Source organism: Mobula hypostoma, chromosome 17, assembly GCF_963921235.1.
Source record: "Mobula hypostoma chromosome 17, sMobHyp1.1, whole genome shotgun sequence".
NCBI classification, from domain to species: domain Eukaryota; kingdom Metazoa; phylum Chordata; class Chondrichthyes; order Myliobatiformes; family Myliobatidae; genus Mobula; species Mobula hypostoma.
In genome coordinates this window covers 50,298,238-50,316,740 of record NC_086113.1, presented here as the reverse complement: position 1 = coordinate 50,316,740, position 18,503 = coordinate 50,298,238, and the positions used below count along the sequence as shown (strand labels likewise).

The 18,503-nt window shown below is 41.5% G+C and overlaps 1 protein-coding gene across 2 annotated transcripts in view; it reads left to right on the top strand.

Annotated features, from left to right (window-relative positions):
* LOC134358020 (transcription factor E2F3-like) overlaps positions 1–18,133 on the top strand; it is a 46,196-nt gene extending 28,063 nt beyond the window's left edge. For both annotated transcript variants that reach the window (XM_063069882.1, XM_063069883.1), the window contains exons 4-7: positions 9,158–9,318; positions 9,852–9,964; positions 10,200–10,338; positions 13,710–18,133. In XM_063069882.1, the coding sequence (XP_062925952.1) occupies positions 9,158–9,318; positions 9,852–9,964; positions 10,200–10,338; positions 13,710–13,984 (688 nt within the window). In that variant the 3' untranslated portion in view covers positions 13,985–18,133. The remainder of the gene's footprint in view (positions 1–9,157; positions 9,319–9,851; positions 9,965–10,199; positions 10,339–13,709) is intronic.
* The last annotated feature ends 370 nt before the right edge of the window (positions 18,134–18,503 follow it).

Sequence of the window (18,503 nt, the reverse complement as noted above, 5' to 3'; positions counted from 1 at the left end):
CTCCTTGTGCGTAGAGGGGAAGGGGGGCTTTGGGGTTCTCGTGTTTTTCTGTCACTCATTCTGTGGAGTTTTCTTCTGTTTCATGGACGTTTGCCAAGAGTAAGAATTTCTGATTGCATACTGATATTGGGTGGAACCATTGAGCTTTTATAGCACTTTAAAGTCAGATGCTCTAGTGGGATTTGAACTAGTGTTTACAGCTTAATGAACCAGTAGTCCTCTCATTTTCTCCAAACCAAAGGTGTAGCCATGGGCACTCGCATGGGTCCCAGCTATGCCTGCTTTTTTTGTCAGCTGCTGGAACAGTCTGTGTTCCAAGACTACACTGGTATCACCCCTCAGCTTTTCCTGTGTTACATCAACGATTGCATTGCGGCTGCTTCCTGCATCTACGCCGAGCTCGTTGACTTCATCACCTTTGCCTCCAACTTCCACCCTACCCTAAATTTACCTGGTCCATTTCTGACACCACCTCCTCTTTCTCTGTCTCTGGAGACAGTTTATCTACCACTGATTCTCCCAGCTACTTGGACTATACCTCTTCCCACCCTGTCACTTGTAGAAATGCCATCCACTTCTCTCAGTCCCTCTTTCTCCACTGCACCTGCTTTCAGGATGAGGCTTTTTATTCCATAACTAATGGGATGTCCTCCTGCAAAGAAAGGGGTTCCCTTTCTCCATCATCAATGCTGCCCTCTTCCGCATCAAGTCCATTTCGTGCACGTCTGCCCTCACCCCGTTAGCCTCTGTGTCCGGCATGTAATTCTCTATAACTTCCACCATTTTCAACAGGAACACCACACCACATCTTTCCCTCTTCTCTCCCCACGCACCCCCCCCCGCACTTTCCTCAGGGATTGTTCCCTACTCCCTTGTCCATTCATCCCTCCCCACTGATCTCCCTCCTGGTAGTTAGCCTTGCCCCTACACTTCCCCTCTCACTCCAATTCAGAGCCCCAAACAGCCCTTCCAAGTGAGGCAGCACTTCACCTGAGAGTCAGAGTCATGTATTGTGTCCAGCGCTCCCAGTGTGGTCTCTAATATGATGGTGAGACCTGACGTAGATTGGGAGACTGCTTCGAGCACCTACGTGCCATTCGCCAGAAAAAGCGGGATCTCCTGGTGGCCCCCTCCATTTTAGCTCCACTTCCCTTTCTCGTTCCAATATGTCAGTCCATGGCCATGATGAGGACACACTTACTTTGGAGAAGCAACGCCTTGCATTCTGTCTGGTTAGCCTCCAACCCAATGGCATGAACATTGATTTCTTGTAACTCCTGAAATTCCCTGCCCCCACCACCCCACTCCACCTATACTATTCCCATCCCCGTTTCCCTTTCTCACCTTTTCTCCTTACCTGCCCATCACCTCCCCTGGTGCTCCTCCCCCTTCCCTTTCTTCCATGGTCTTCTACACTGTTATCGGATTCCCCCCTTCTCCAGCCCTGTATCTCTTTCACCTATCAACTTCCTAGCTCTTTACTTCACTCCTCCCCCTCTCCCAGTTTCACCTATCACCTACCATCTTGTACTACTACATCCCCTCTACCCACCTTTTTGCTCGAACTTGCCAGATGAAAGGTCTCGGCCTGAAACGTTGACTGTTTACTCTTTTCCATAGATACTGCCAGACCTGTTGAGTTTCTCACAAACAAGAAAAAATCTGCAGATGCTGGAAATCCAAGCAACACAAACAGAATGTCTCGCTTGTGTTCCTCCAGCACTTAGTGTGTTGCATATAATTGTTAACCCTTGAATCGTTTGTTTTGTGATCCAGTGTGCTGGTTAGGGCACTGAAACTTCAATATTAAGCAGTCAGTTTGTATCAGTTTTGCTTCCATTGTCTTGTCAAATATCTTTTCCTCAAACAAAGGATAATCCTCTCCTTTTGGAATGCAGGGTGCTTTCTTGAAGCAAATCTTTGTTTCTTCACTTTTTGTATCTGCGTTTTAAAGCCAACACATCCTTTCACATCGTAAGTCAAAAGGAATATGTCATTTGCCCTAGCTTCTGTCCTTCAATGGTTATTAGTGTCACCTAGTGTCTTTAGGATGATTGAGTGCATATTACTTGGCTGGTCTTCTAAAGGGAATTTCGTATCACCGGAGGATTGTTAGTTTATTGATATACTGCGCGGAATAGACCCTTCCAGCCCTTCGAGCCACGTCACCCAGCAACCCCTGATTTAATCATGGGACAATCTACAATGACCAATTAACCTTCCAACAGGTTGTGGGAGGAAACTGGAGCATCCATGAGGTCATGGGGAGAATGTACAAACTCCTTGTAGGCAGCGGTGGGAATTGAACCAGTGTCACTAGTACTGTAGAGCATTGTGCTAACCACTGCGCTACTACTCATGAACAAATGTGATGGGCAATTTGTTACATTTTAACACGTTGGATCACAGTGTAGTTTCACATTTTGTTTAGAAATATATATTTGCATGTTGCTTGTTTGGCAGATGACCATATTAAGTCTACTTTAGATTATAAAGGTACAACAGGTTGAATGTGTTAAGGTATCAGTTTAGCAAACAGTTTGCTACTGGACAAGTTGGCACTGGTAAGTGACAATTTTTTGCATGCAACTCTGGTGAGAATCATCAAATATTCCCGTTTAGGGCTTTTGGGACTATTACACCTGAAATTTACAGTCAGTAGGCAACATGATTTTAAGGCTATTAAACAAAATCTATTAATCTTCAAAATTGGCACATCTTGGACAGCAGATTCAGGACACAAGTGCAGTCTCCTTTAGGAAAAAGGAGGCGGGAAAGGGCTTGGGGGCTGCAGGTATAATTGAAATGCAGAGGCCTTGGACCCACCCCTTTTTCCTAACTATCCTGTTTGCAAATGTACAGTCTCTGGAAAATAAAATTGAAGACTTCAGAGCAAATTGCAGTACCCTGGGGACATTAGTTTGCTTCACGGACACATGGCTCATCCCTACCGTTTCAGATTCAGTGCTGCAGCCTGACTGTTTTGCCGTTCACCTAATAGACAGGGCAGCTGAGTTTCTTCAAGGTAGAGGAGGCATGGTTGATAACTCATCATGGTGCATTGACTTGGTTTTGTCTTAAATCTCATCGCCCTATCTGGGGCATCCAGTGGTCAAGTTTCATTTTATTTGCCAAGTGAGTTTTCCACCATCATCCTGGTAGCGGTGTACATTCCACCTTAGGCCAAGGTCTGGCTGGCACTGGAGTATCTGGGCGCCATGATCAGCAGTCATGAAACAGTGCACCCTGATGCCATCACTATTGTTACAGGGGATTTCAACCAGGCCGGCTCCGAATAACTACCAACATGCCATCTGCGGAACTAAAGAAGCCAACACACTTGACCACGGTTCTACCGCCAAGAGCATACCATCCCACACACACGCTTTGGAAAGTCTGGTCACCTGCTGCATTTCTCCTGATGTACTGTATTAGGCGGAGATTGAACCCCAAAGTACTAGTGTTGCAGGGTTTGCAGGCCATTACTTCCTACAGAGTGAAGCTTAACATCAAGAATGGCTGTGATGTCTCACTTTCAGATGAGCCTTTTATGCACGCTTTGAAAGGGAGAATAAAACTATGCCTGCAGTATATGATGACCCTGTGATCTGTCTTTGAGCCGACATCTTTAGAGAGGGGCTTTCAGGAGGCCTCACAAGGCGCCAGGCCATGATGTATCTGGTAGTGCACTCAGAACTTGTGCCAACCAACTGGCAGGAGTGTTCAAGGATATTTTGAGTCTTGGACTACTGCAGTCAGTGGTTCCCACTTGTTTTAAAGGGCGACAATGATACCAGTGCCCAAGTAGAGTAGGGTAAGCTGCCCGAACTATTGTCCAGTTGCACTCACATCTACAATGTTAAAATGCTGTTAGCATAACAAGGACCTGGACCAGCTGCAGGTTGCTCATTGCCATAATAGGTCTACAATGGACGTGATCTTCTTGCTTCTTCACTTGGCCTTGGGCCAATTGGACAACAGCAGTACCTAGGTCAGGTTGGTTACAGCTCAGCGTCTGACACAATCATACCTTCACTTCCAGTCAACGAGCCCTGGGCCCATGGTGACTGTACTGACCATAATAAGCTTTCAACAGCTGTTCCAGTCCTACGACTTTCACCCCAGAGTAAAATGCCACTTGGAAACATTGCCTGAAGGCCACCACCAATTCAGGAGGAATCTGACTTCTTACTAATTCATTTGTGCCAGGGCAGCTTTTCTAATTGCCCATGATAACAGATATGAGTTACCCGTCTGTTAAGGGTGGCCGGTGATATAGGTGATGTTACATAGGGAGATGTGAACTTATCTACTGATGAATGAAAGTTTACATATTTATGAGCCATGGTATTGTCCATCTTGGAGTGTGAAGATTGATAATGTTGTCAAGAGCTTGTCACCTTTTTAGCTTGGGATGGTTGAGGTTGCAGATTTGTAGTCCCTGGAGAAGGAGCCTTGTGGAGGATAGCTTCAATATCTACACCTTTTATTCCCATTCCTCCTCCATTACTGGGTCAGTATCTTGGAATTCATTATTGGACCATATTGGTCTGTGGATCAAGGAAAAGTTAATTGCCATTTTCCCAGGTTACTGAGAATGAGGCGGTAATGCATTACTGGGGTCACCATCTCTCAACTGTACATAATCAACCAGGGGCATCCAGAACATTGAGGCATGGCTTTTCTTCCTGCTTACTGTGGATTGCACTTTGCATCTGACAATTGCATCTTCTAATACAACCCCTGTTGTTTAAGCTCCAGTTCAAAGCACACTGGGAGCCTGTATTAGACAAGAAAACTGCCTTTCAGATCAGCAATGGTGACATCTAAGGAAGAGGAGGGCAGTTATGATAGGGGACTCGATAGTAAGGGGGTCAGATAGGCGATTCTGTGGACACAGTCCAGAGACTCGGATGGTAGTTTGCCTCCCTGGTGCCAGGGTCCGGGATATTTCTGATCGTGTTCAAGATATCCTGAAGTGGGAGGGTGAGGAGCCAGAGGTCGTGGTACATATAGGTACCAATGACATAGGTAGGAAAAGGGATGAGGTCCTGAAAGGAGAATATAGGGAGCTAGGAAGAGAGTTGAGAAAAAGGACCGCAAAGGTAGTAATCTCGGGATTACTGCCTGTGCCACGCGACAGTGAGAGTAGGAATGCAGTGAGGTGGAGGATAAATGCGTGGTTGAGGGATTGGAGCAGGGGGCAGGGATTCAAGTTTTTGGATCATTGGGACCTCTTTTGGCGCAGGCGTGACCTGTACAAAAAGGACGGGTTACACTCGAATCCCAGGGGGACCAATATCCTGGCAGGGAGATTAGCGAGGGCTACTGAGGTGACTTTAAACTAGAATGGTTGGGGGGTGGGAATCAAATTAAAGAGGCTGGACGAGAGGAGGTTAGTTCACAACAGAGGGATGGGAACCAGTGCAGAGAGACAGAGGGGTGTAAACTGAGCGTAGAAGCAAAAAGTACTAAGGAGAAAAGTAAAAGTGGCAGGCCAACAAATCCAGGGCAAGCATTAAAAAGGGCCACTTTTCAACATAATTGTATAAGGGCTAAGAGAGTTGTAAAAGAGCGCCTGAAGGCTTTGTGTGTCAATGCAAGGAGCATTCATAATAAGGTGGATGAATTGAAAGTGCAGATTGTTATTAATGATTATGATATAGTTGGGATCACAGAGACATGGCTCCAGGGTGACCAAGGATGGGAGCTCAACGTTCAGGGATATTCAATATTCAGGAGGGATAGACATGAAGGAAGGGGAGGTGGGGTGGCGTTGTTGGTTAAAGAAGAGATTAACGCAATAGAAAGGAAGGACATAAGCTGGGAAGATGTGGAATCGATATGGGTAGAGCTGCGTAACACTAAGGGGCAGAAGACGCTGGTGGGAGTTGTGTATAGGCCACCTAACTGTAGTAGTGAGGTCGGAGATGGTATTAAACAAGAAGTTAGAAATGTGTGCAATAAAGGAACAGCAGTTATAATGGGTGACTTCAATCTACATGTAGATTGGGTGAACCAAATTGGTAAAGGTGCTGAGGAAGAGGATTTCTTGGAATGTATGAGGGATGGTTTTTTGAACCAACATGTCGAGGAACCAACTAGAGAGCAGGCTATTCTGGACTGGGTTTTGAGCAATGAGGAAGGGTTAATTAGCAATCTTGTCGTGAGAGGCCCCTTGGGTAAGAGTGACCATAATATGGTGGGATTCTTCATTAAGATGGAGAGTGACATAGTTAATTCAGAAACAAAGGTTCTGAACTAAAGAGGGGTAACTTTGAAGGTATGAGACGTGAATTAGCTAAGATAGGCTGGCAAATGACACTTAAAGGATTGATGGTGGATATGCAATGGCAAGCATTTAAAGATTGCATGGATGAACTACAAAAATTGTTCATCCCAGTTTGGCAAAAGAATAAATCAAGGAAGGTAGTGCACCCGTGGCTGACAAGAGAAATTAGGGATAGTATCAATTCCAAAGAAGAAACATACAAATTGCCAGAAAAAGTGGCTCACCTGAGGACTGGGAGAAATTCAGAGTTCAGCAGAGGAGGACAAAGGGCTTAATTAGGAAGGGGAAAAAAGATTGAGAGAAAACTGGCAGGGAACATAAAAACTGACTGTAAAAGCTTTTATAGATATGTAAAAAGGAAAAGACTAGTAAAGACAAATGTAGGTCCCCTACAGACAGAAACAGGTGAATTGATTATGGGGAGCAAAGACATGGCAGACCAATTGAATAATTACTTTGGTTCTGTCTTCACTAAGGAGGACATAAATAATCTTCCAGAAATAGTAGGGGACAGGGTCCAGTGAGATGGAGGAACTGAGCGAAATACATGTTAGTAGGGAAGTGGTGTTAGGTAAATTGAAGGGATTGAAGGCAGATAAAACCCCAGGGCCAGATGGTCTGCATCCCAGAGTGCTTAAGGAAGTAGCCCAAGAAACAGTGGATGCATTAGTGATAAGTTTTCAAAACTCGTCAGATTCTGGACTAGTTCCTGAGGATTGGAGGGTGGCTAATGTAACCCCACTTTTTAAAAAAGGAGGGAGAGATAAACCAGGGAATTATAGACCGGTTAGCCTAACGTCGGTGGTGGGGAAACTGCTGGAGTCAGTTATCAAAGATGTGATAACAGCACATTTGGAAAGCGGTGAAATCATCGGACAAAGTCAGCATGGATTTGTGAAAGGAAAATCATGTCTGACGAATCTCATAGAATTTTTTGAGGATGTAACTAGTAAAGTGGATAGGGGAGAGCCAGTGGATGTGTATATTTGGATTTTCAAAAGGCTTTTGACGAGGTCCCACACAGGAGATTAGTGTGCAAACTTAAAGCACACGGTATTAGGGGTAAGGTATTGATGTGGATAGAGAATTGGTTAGCAGACAGGAAGCAAAGAGTGGGAATAAACGGGACATTTTCAGAATGGCAGGCGGTGACTAGTGGGGTACCACAAGGCTCAGTGCTGGGACCCCAGTTGTTTACAATATATATTAATGACTTGGATGAGGGAATTAAATGCAGCATCTCCAAGTTTGTGGATGACACGAAGCTGGGTGGCAGTGTTAGCTGTGAGGAGGATGCTAAGAGGATGCAGAATGACTTGGATAGGTTGGGTGAGTGGGCAAATTCATGGCAGATGCAATTTAATGTGGATAAATGTGAAGTTATCCACTTTGGTGGCAAAAATAGGAAAACAGATTATTATCTGAATGGTGGCCGATTAGGAAAAGGGGAGGTGCAACGAGACCTGGGTGTCATTGTACACCAGTCATTGAAAGTGGGCATGCAGGTACAGCAGGCGGTGAAAAAGGCGAATGGTATGCTGGCATTTATAGCGAGAGGATTCGAGTACAGGAGCAGGGAAGTACTACTGCAGTTGTACAAGGCCTTGGTGAAACCACACCTGGAGTATTGTGTGCAGTTTTGGTCCCCTAATCTGAGGAAAGACATCCTTGCCATAGAGGGAGTACAAAGAAGGTTCACCAGATTGATTCCTGGGATGGCAGGACTTTCATATGAAGAAAGACTGGATGAACTGGGCTTGTACTCGTTGGAATTTAGAAGATTGAGGGGGGATCTGATTGAAACGTATAAAATCCTAAAGGGATTGGACAGGCTGGATGCAGGAAGATTGTTCCCGATGTTGGGGAAGTCCAGAACGAGGGGTCACAGTTTGAGGATAAAGGGGAAGCCTTTTAGGTCCGAGATTAGGGAAAACTTCTTCACACAGAGAGTGGTGAATCTGTGGAATTCTCTGCCACAGGAAACAGTTGAGGCCAGTTCATTGGCTACATTTAAGAGGGAGTTAGATATGGCCCTTGTGGCTACGGGGATCAGGGGGTATGGAGGGAAGGCAGGTACAGGGTTCTGAGTTGGATGATCAGCCATGATCATAATAAATGGTGGTGCAGGCTCGAAGGGCCGAATGGCCTACTCCTGCACCTATTTTCTATGTTTCTATTTATACAGATTGTTCTGTGCACATTTGTTGCCTGTATCAGAAGAGCAAAGTTTTTGCATGGTCTCACTTGCACACAATCAACTTTAGCCGTTATGGATTTAAGCTTGCAATTATCTTACCTTGACCCCTCTATACTAATGTTTGTGATAATGTCAGCTGTGTGTGGAAATTTTCTGTTAAACAATAAATATATGGAACACTCAGCATACCTTTTGATCTTGAAATAATGCACGATTAACATACTGACATGAAAGTTGTTGACATTGAAGAGCAGTGTGTAATCTGTTGCAGTACATCTTTTCTAACAAAAAATGCAGACTTGAGTTTTTCCACTCAGGCTAGGTGGGGGTGGGGGGTGGGCGGTAACTGCATGGAGTTGGGTCTAATTACAATTTCCTGAATGAACATTATAGACTGAAGCCAATGATACTTACAGCAAATTAGATTTTTTTTTTGCCATTCCCACACTACAGAGATTTTCCCAAACAGTTTGATGGATTGCATTTATGTCCAAGTTCCATTACAGAAATACAAAATTGCAAAGTAGCTTTTCCCCTTTAAAAATTCACAGCAAGGGTTAAGAAATCTGCCAACTTTAGTTAACATAGATGAAATGTGTTCTTTCTTTACAATTACTTTTTCAAAATGAGATTTGATGATTTTGCTACGGTGCCATTCTTTCCCCCAGGGGCTGCAGCCTGATAGACAAGGATGGTCTGCTGAAACGATGCCAAGGTCTCAATCGGGAGGTGGCGGAGCTTAGCCTGAAGGAGAAGAAGTTGGATGACTTGATCCAGAGCTGTACCTCAGACCTCAAAAAGCTGACGGAGGACTCTGAAAACCAAAGATATCTTTGCTGATAACCCCAAAGTTTTGAAGGGGTTTGATATCCTTGTTTTCACAGGCGGGATGCGGGATATGCAGTTCACTTGTGCGTAACTAGATGATGCAGTTTGAAGAAATTTGCTGAAAGCTGTAGAAAGATGAAAAACATTCATCTTGTTTTGCTCCAGACTGAATAGCTTGACAGAATTTAATAACTATTTTTAAAAATTGGAAAAGGAAAAAAATTGTAGGAGCTTGAGGTCATACAAGTTGGACTAAGTCAGCTCAGTAGGTTGAATGTACTTTCTGGCTGGTAGTATGATTTTAAATTTGTAAGAACCTTTTGAAAAATGTATTATTGTTTCAGCTAAATGAGGAGCAATACAACCAGTTCATGAATGTATTGTTTTTAACCTCTAAGATCATCATTTTAGAGGTTAACTTTATTTATTTTTAAATGGGTGGAAACACTTCGAAGTGTATTTGAACTTGACTGACTGAGCGTGTAGTGAATTGATTTGTGAAACTCTGTTCGCTCTCCTTAACACTGCCTACATTAAATTATGTGACCTATCAGGACATCAGAAAGATCCAGAGCTTTAAGGGTCAGGTGGTAATAGCTGTGAAAGCTCCTCCTGAAACCAGGCTCGAAGTACCTGATCCTTATGATGTAAGTCTAGTCTCAGAGTGGGCTTTTTGTGAGTTATTAATATTTGCAAATCAAGTGGTAAGTAATAATGTGCACTGATTAGAGCAGAACTGATCCTGGTACACTTTTGAGGCCACTTTTGAAATACAATTACAAAAGAACATTGTACCTTGTTTAGCCTCTTTTTAATGTCTATTTGCTATCCATTTCACTGAAATGTCAACTTGTGTAATTGTTTGTCTCTAATTTCATTCAGAACTTGCAGATACATTTGTCAAGTTCAAAGGGGCCTATTGAGGTGTATTTGTGTCCAGATGATTCTGCAGCATCAAGTAGTCCATTGAAGACTGGCAGTAAGGAACATTCTAGAAGTATTTCTCAGTTGTGTGTCCGAGGTAAGCCCTAAACTACTGATGGAAGTGGCTTCATTACTTTCTTATTTGAATTTGGCTTCATAAAAATTAGTCAGAATCAGGTTTATTTTCACTGTTATGTTAAAAAATTTGTTTTCTAGCAGCAGTACAATGCAATACATAAAATTACTATAGGTTTTAATTTAAAAAATTAAAAAATGCAAAAAGAATAAAATAATGAAGTAGTGTTTATAGACCTTCAGAAATCTGATGGCAGACGGGATGAAGCTTTTCCTAAAGCATTGAGTATGCATCCTCGGGGTCCTGCACCACTCCTGATGGCAGTAAAAAGTTAGTATGTCCTGAATAGTGAGGGTCCCCAATGATGACGATGGAGCCCTGTTGCAGCAAGGGGGCATCCATCATCAAAGACCTCCACTATCCAGGGCATGTTCTCTTCTCACGGCTATCATCTGGCAGGAAGTACAGGAGTCCAAGGACCCATACCATCAGGTTCAGGAACAGGTATTACCCCTTCCATCGGGCTCTTAAACCTGAGTGCATAAGTTCACTCACCCCAACACTGAACTGAACACAATCTATGGATCTATGGACTCACTTTCTGGTACTCTTCAGATCAGTTTCTCATTATTGCTTATCGATTGTATTTTTTGTATGTGCAGTCTGTCTTTTGCACACTGGTTGTTTGTCCGTCTTGTGTGGTCTTCCGTTTATTCTAGAGTTTCTTTGTATTTACTGTGAATGCCTCCAAGAAATTGACTATCAGGATGGTATATGGTGACATATATGTACTTCGTTAATTACTTTGAACTTTGCCTTGAGTCACTGCCTTTCGATGGTGGTGGGAAGCTAGTGCTCTTGGTGGAGCTGGCTAAGTCTACAAACCTGTAGCTTGGAAAAGGTTACAGATTTAGTTTTATTAAAATTAACATTAGTGGAGGGGGGAGAATAAAGGATCAGGTGAGATTGTGGAATCTGACCAAATAGTAAAGAAATATAAAGAAAATATTGGAATCAGAAATCAACACTTGTATTTCTGTACTCACCATTTTATTGTGTGCAATGGTGAATGCATTGATTTTGAGTTCTGGATTTCCTTGGATTTTGAAATCCTGTGAATTGGAGCGAAGACTAGTATTCTGGAAAGGAACTTGGAAGTGAAGGCTGCATGTCAGTTGAGTGTTTATTGCCTCCTCACTATTGTGGTAATAGTTTTAATCTGGGGGGGTGGGATTTTGCGCAGAGGGGGAAATGTGGTTTTGCAGAGATGCCATCAGTAAAAAGATTTTAGAAAACATTAGGTTTGTTTGGGGTTTTCACAACTGGGGAAGGCATGCAATAAACTATATGAAGTTTTTTTCTGCATTTGCTGAAATCCTTTAAGAGTGCCACTTGAAATAAAGTTACATAAAATAATAGGTAAATGATTGGCAATTTTGTTGAGGAATCATACCTAGAAGGGAAAGTAACTTGCAAGGATGTAAACAAGCTGAAAAATATCAATAGGTTAAACGGGAGATAAGAATTTATTATAAAAATAATGAAATCCTATTTAACCAATGCTGGAAGAACTCAGCAGATCAGGCTGCATCTGTGGAAATGAATGAACAGTTGACATTTTGGGTCAAGACCCTTCATCAGGACTAAAGAAAGGGGAGAGGTGCCTAACTAAGGTGGTGGGTGAAGGGGAAGGAGTACAACCTGGAAGGTTGGTGGGGGAGGGGGCTACAGTTGTGTGGGTTCTATGTTTGATTATGCATGAAATATTTATTTGGGAGGAAGCACTTGTTTTAAGATCAGTTGTTCTGTGATGGTAGTGAATTGCCATCACCTGAAATTGGAAGAAAGTTATTGAGAGATACTAAGTAACTTTGAGATGGGGTGGCACTGTTTCTCCTGAAGAAGCATAATTGAAGCTCGGGGACTAGGATGAAGAGAATCTTTATTCTGTGGATTGTGAATGTGGGTTGAGTACCTCTTTATTTGAAATTCTGAAAGCCTCTAAAATCCAAAAATTTTTTGAGTGTTATCACAACATCACAAATTTTTAAAGATTTGTGGTGATAAAGTGTCTGCTGATCATGAAATAGCAGAGAAATTTATTGAGTTTGCCAAGATCATCGCTGATGAAAATCTGACATGCTGAAAGGCTGCATCAGAGCATATGTGTGCTTACTGGGAGCACATAAATTCAGAATCGGAAATGATGACGATCCCAAGCTATCTCATCTGTATCTTCCAAAATCCTAAACGTTCGGCTACAAGCATTTTGGATAAGGAGTACTCAACCTGCATACGTATTTGTTAGTGGTTATTTGGTCATTAGTTATAATCAAAAAAAGATTGAATTTTTGGATACAGAGCAAGTTTGAAGACTAAATAGCCCACACTGCTCCAGTCTTTATAGAAATATGTCCATATTTTCTCACCCTATCAAACCCCATTTCTCCTATTTGCATCTGACAGAGTTCTGTCTGTACAAGGTTAAATATCATACCCTATCTCTCATTTGAGGGTGCTGCTGAGCCTTTATATTACTTACCTGATCCTTGGGCTGGATTGTAATTTTCCAATACGCTGTTCTTTTATCTTAAATTGCCATCGTGTACCCCATTTCCAGAAGAGAGAACAATTGATATGGTCTATACCCCAAATGGAACTACAGGGATTTCTGTACTTGTTTTGCTTGCTATTAGTGCTAAACAAAAATCATTGGCTAATTTTTTTAAAATGCTAAACTTAAATCTTCCCCCTGCTATTTCTTTGTATAGATTTGTTTTGCGGGAATTCCCCACTGTCAAGCTGCCATGTATGCTTTTGTTAGTCATTTATTGATACGCATGCGCACATGCACGCACACGTGTGGTAGAGATAATTTAAACCGCAAAATAGATTTGTTTTGTCAATCACCAATAATTTCAAGATGATTTGTGTTCACCTTTGATCTGCTTTAAGCATATGCCGCTGATGTCCTCGGTAACGGCAAGAGGTATGCGGTGCATAGATAACTATCACCTGAACACATTTCATGTATGCAGGCCCAGCCCCTGGTATGGGCGTGGACATAAATGAGGTGGCTGATGTTTGCTTTAAGTAGGTCAGAATTGTAACCATTATTTTCAATCCATCACGTGAATGAATAGCTTGCATTTGTCAAATCGCTTACTGCAGGCATTGTTTAGGTTCTTCACTTCTGAGACCTATCTATGTCTGTTTTTTTAAAATAAACACACCTGATGAATTGATCAAGGTTAAAACAACCGTTGTTTGCCAGTCAGTGGGTAGCTCACCTTTCCGAAGTGAAGTTAATTTGAAAGAGCCATTGCTCTTGAAGCTAATGCTAAAAAGCACAAGACTGATTAAAATCTATTAAATTTGTTTTTTTTTGACAGATTTGGATATTTCTAATGGGATGGAGCACGGTGATGATTTGGGTTCACAGTTTTCTCACCTTTCACCCTCGAACTCACTGAATAATCTTTTGCAACAAACTGAAGATCAGATTTCAACACCCACAGAAGAGGAAGGACTATTTGTAAATTTGTCTCCATCAGTGCCTCAGGAAGATTACCTGTTAAGCATTGGTGATAAGGCAGGAATCAGTGACCTGTTTGATTGTGATGTTGATAGGTTTTTCTCAATGGAAAGTTTTTATGTAAGTAATTAAATACCCTTGGATGAGCAGTTGTCGGTATGGACCTGAAAACTCAATGCAAGGTTGGGTATTGGTGATTGATGAATGGAAATCTACATCAGCTATAGGAGCCTTCTGCTGGTAAAACCACGATGAGACCTTAATCTATATTGGCTACTGAAATAATTTACATTGATATTTTATATAAATTATGTATTAGCATGAATTGAAACTTAACTATTGATCATCATTTTTGTCTGAATGGTGATTTTTGTTTTTTTGTTTTGCCTTGGACATGCACAGTGTAATTTTCATTGTTCAAACACTTCAAATCCTGGTTAGCATTTTGACCAGAGTCTTCCGAGGTGAATAAATAAGCTGTTGAAGTTCTTTTATTGGAGTTGAGAGTGAGGTGTATAAATGTTGTGCAAGAAAACTATCCACAAGAAAGGACTGTGCTGGTAAATACTTTGTTCTGTGGTTGTGCTGAATGTAATGGTGTCAGTATTTGTGGGATAGTAAGTCTGCTTTAATACTGTGTCACCGTGGGGAGGAAATCTTTAGATGGGAATAAATCAAAACGTTAAAACCAACTGCAAGAATGATTTTTTGAAACTCAAGAACCTGCAGATGCTGGTAGAAAGACAAACAGCTTGAAAAACAGCAGATCTATGGGGAACAGTTGATGTGTCAGGTTGAATACCTTCACATAAAGTTTCTTAAAAATGTCTTTGTGGAAAAATCCATTTCACAATTGTAGCAAAATGCTATAACTACATTTTTCATTAATTTCTTTGTGACCTACATTTCCCCCCAGCCCCTTCTCCACTGAGGTACTGTCACGAGCAAATTCTGTTTGATAGCTTAGTGTGAGATGGTCCTTTGATATGGATAATTTTTAGTTTTCTTACCACACTATCCTGTTTGAGGTACAACTGGCCAAATTAAGACACTTGCTGAATCCTCCCTAGTCCGTGTGTGTGGGCTCCTGTAGCATTGACATTTTGGATTTGACCATCTGCTCAAAAATAGGAGCTTGATGTAATGATTTAAAACATTCTGTTTCATCTCCCTTTCCAATCTGTGTAATGCATTTTTGATATTACTTTGGGCTTGAATCGTTGGATTAAGGTGGACCAGACAAGTGGTTGATTTCTGTTGACCAGTTTCATGTTATGCTTTAAAAAGATTTGTGCAGTTAACCTGACTTTGTGTTAACAAGAATCCAAAAAATTGTATTTTATTCTCTGGAGGAATAAGAAATGTAACTCCTGCAGATGCAGACACAATTGGTGGTGGGTGGGAGGAGAAGTGTGGAGGGGAGGGTGGTCAGTGGAAAGGAGCTTCCTTGTATCTTGGTAAATGCAGTGTCTATTCATGGAGTCAGAGACCAGTTCTGTATCTGGTGTGCTCCGTGACCTGCCAATAAGTCATCTGATGTTAGCTAGGGCAGGAATTATGGTGGTGCTTTTGGTTGTGGCTTTCATGAGAAGGGAGGGGACAAATCAACTGAGGTTTGACACGAAATAGGATAAAACTACACTTTTGTATCTGGTCAAATTTAAGTACTTTAGGCTTGTATGTATTACAACAAGTTGGGCGAGGTGATGAAGCACAACTGATAATGCAAATGTTGCATTTGTCAAAGTCTTTGGGGTTGGAGAAATGGAAGTTCAGTATGATGTGTGGACTTGGTCTTATATCAAAATTCAGATTCCAAAATCTTTCTTTTGCTGTAGATTTGAAAAGGAGATGAAGTGTGATTGAATAAAAATGTGCTGCTTATTATTTGTGTACTTGGGAACATCCAGTCTAAAAATATAACAATACCATGTACATGGATTGAAGGAGGAGGAATATTTTAAGCAACACACACAAAATGCTGGTGAACGCAGCAGGCCAGACAGCATCCATAGGAAGAAGCACAGTGGATGTTTTGGGCTGAGACCCTTCGTCAGGACTAACTGAAAGAAGAGATAGTAAGAGATTTGAAAGTGGGAGGGGGAGATCCAAAATGATAGAAGACAGGAGGGGGAAGGAAAGAGCTAAGAACTAGAAAGTTGATTGGCAAAAGGGCTACAAGGCTGGAGAAGGGAGAGGGTCATGGGATGGGAGGCCTAGGGAGAAAGAAAGAGGGAGGGGAGCCCAGAGGAAGATGGGAGAGCAGGTGAGGAGTTATTGTGAGAGGGACAGAGGAAAAAAAGGGGAAAAAATAAATAAATAAGGGATGGGGATAAGAATGGGAGGAGGGGTATTAACGGACACGTTAAGAGTAGTCAATGTTCATGCTTCTGGTTGGAGGCTCTGCAGACGGAATACAAGGTGGTGTTACAGCACCCATAGGAAGAAGTCTGTCTGGCCTGCTGCGTTCCACCAGCATTTTGTGTGTGTTGCTTGAATTTCCAGCATCTGCAGATCTCCTCGTGTTTGAGGAGGAGTATTTATCTGGTTCCTATTCCTTATTGTAGGAAATTGCCTTTATGGAGTTAAAGATAGCTGAACACATTTATTTAAACCCTTTAGTCCTGACTCTGCTGATCTGCAGCTGATATATTTTATATTAATTTTGCATATACTGAACATTTCCTTTGTTGCCATTAATATGAAATATTTTGAAGGCGCAAAGGCTTCAATGATATTTCAAAAGTTGAAAAAAAAACCCATTTGTCTACTGGTTAACATGAATTTTGACATCAGTTGTTAAGTCCTGTGGCAATATTAAAAAACTATCGAATTGGCATGGTTTGCACACATGCTAGAAGGGTAGCCCCAGAAGGGTATGAAAACCAGGCAACCTTTGTTCCAATGAGTCTCTGAAAACTTATAAAATATCTACTTTAATTCCATTTTCCCCTTGCATTTTGATCATCTTTTGTTTTTCTTTCCTTCCCCCACACCAGAGTTCCCGGATTGCACTTGGGTCACTGGAGCGGAAGGTCTAGAAGCTCCTGCCACTGTGTTGGCCCTAAAGTGTCAATCTTCACTTGTTGCAGAATGTGTTGATTTAAATTCTTTGGACTGTACAGAATGAAGCCATGCAAGTATGTTTATGTCAATATATCCTGTGCTTTAAAGCACCAAAACAAAATCCATTGTCACTGCCTCTGTCGTGGAATCAGCATTTTCTTTTAATCTCAAAAGCCATGATATTTGGTGCTGGCACTCTGCTTTCGACTGGTTAAAATACATTGAAATTGCTTGTGTTTGGGGGGGGGGGGGAAGAGAGAGTCTGACCGTGTCAATTTAATATCTTTCTTTCCACCACCACAGCAACTTTGTCTGTCCCACTGGTCACTTGCGAGGCTTGAGGTTCAATGCCCAAGCACTAAAGCTGCAAGGCTTGTCTTGTTTCATACTGCAAGTCCTTTACTTAGGCAAAGCCTTTGGCTCTCGATGATTCTTATGAGCTGCATGTGCTTCTGTCTAGTCTTTGAATCTAATTAATCCAAACAAATTCTGTTACGGTATTATCTCAAACAGGGATATATTCATCATGGACAGTGTTGGTAAGCACCTTAAACGGTGCTTGTTTGGTTTTTGTTTGCAATAAATATAAAAAAAAACATTGAACTGTATAAGTGGTAAGCTCTATAGTTCTGTCCAAAAAAATCGATCCTGATGCCTTTAGACATTTTTAATTTTGAAGAAATGCCCAGAATTTTGGGTGCCTTCAGTTTGTTTTTTCATTAATAAGTTTGTGAAGCTGTACAGTCAGAATACAATATGTTTGAAGCTGTGTAAATGTGTACAGAAAGATCCACGTAGGACTATGTATAAAAGAATTAAAAGCATAAATAAAATATTCAACAGTGACTTGTGAATATGAATTGTGAAAAGGATGATCTATATTCTATTTAAAGACTGCAGCTTTCAGTCATATTCATTGGCTGCTGCTTTGCACACGTTTACCCACCATCAATGTATTTTCTTGCTATTTTATCCCCTCAAACTTTGTGCCCTTCCAAAGTTTACTATAACACTTTTTTTCAAGAAAAGGTACTGATCAACCTTTGAGGTGAATGCTGGTTTAAAGATTTGTACATAGCATTTGAGAAGTGTGTATCACACATTAAACTTGCAAAGTACAAGCAGAATTCTGAATTGTCATAGTATTTTGAACATGTTTAAACTTTCAAGCTTTATGAAAAAGCTTCCATTGAATTTCTTATGTTTAAATTTAGATGAGTATAAATAAAATATTTGAATTTAAATGGCTTGTCTTTCTGATTTAATTTTGATTAAGCACCTTTATGAAGATATCAGTCAAGCACCTGAGACAGCTGGGGGAGAGATGAATTAGGACTTGTATGTGTATCCCCAGAGGATTTTGGTGTAAAATTCCATTCTTTGCTTTGGGTAATTAATGCTTTTGAAGGGATTGAACAATATGAATATGCTGCTACATACTCCACACTTTAATCTTGCATCTAAGTAGCGTTTGGACATCCACTTTGCAGCCAATGGACTAATTTTGAAATGTAATTATACAAGAGCATAAAAGGAGCAGGAGTACACATCCAGCCATTCAAGACTTATTTATCACCGTCATGGC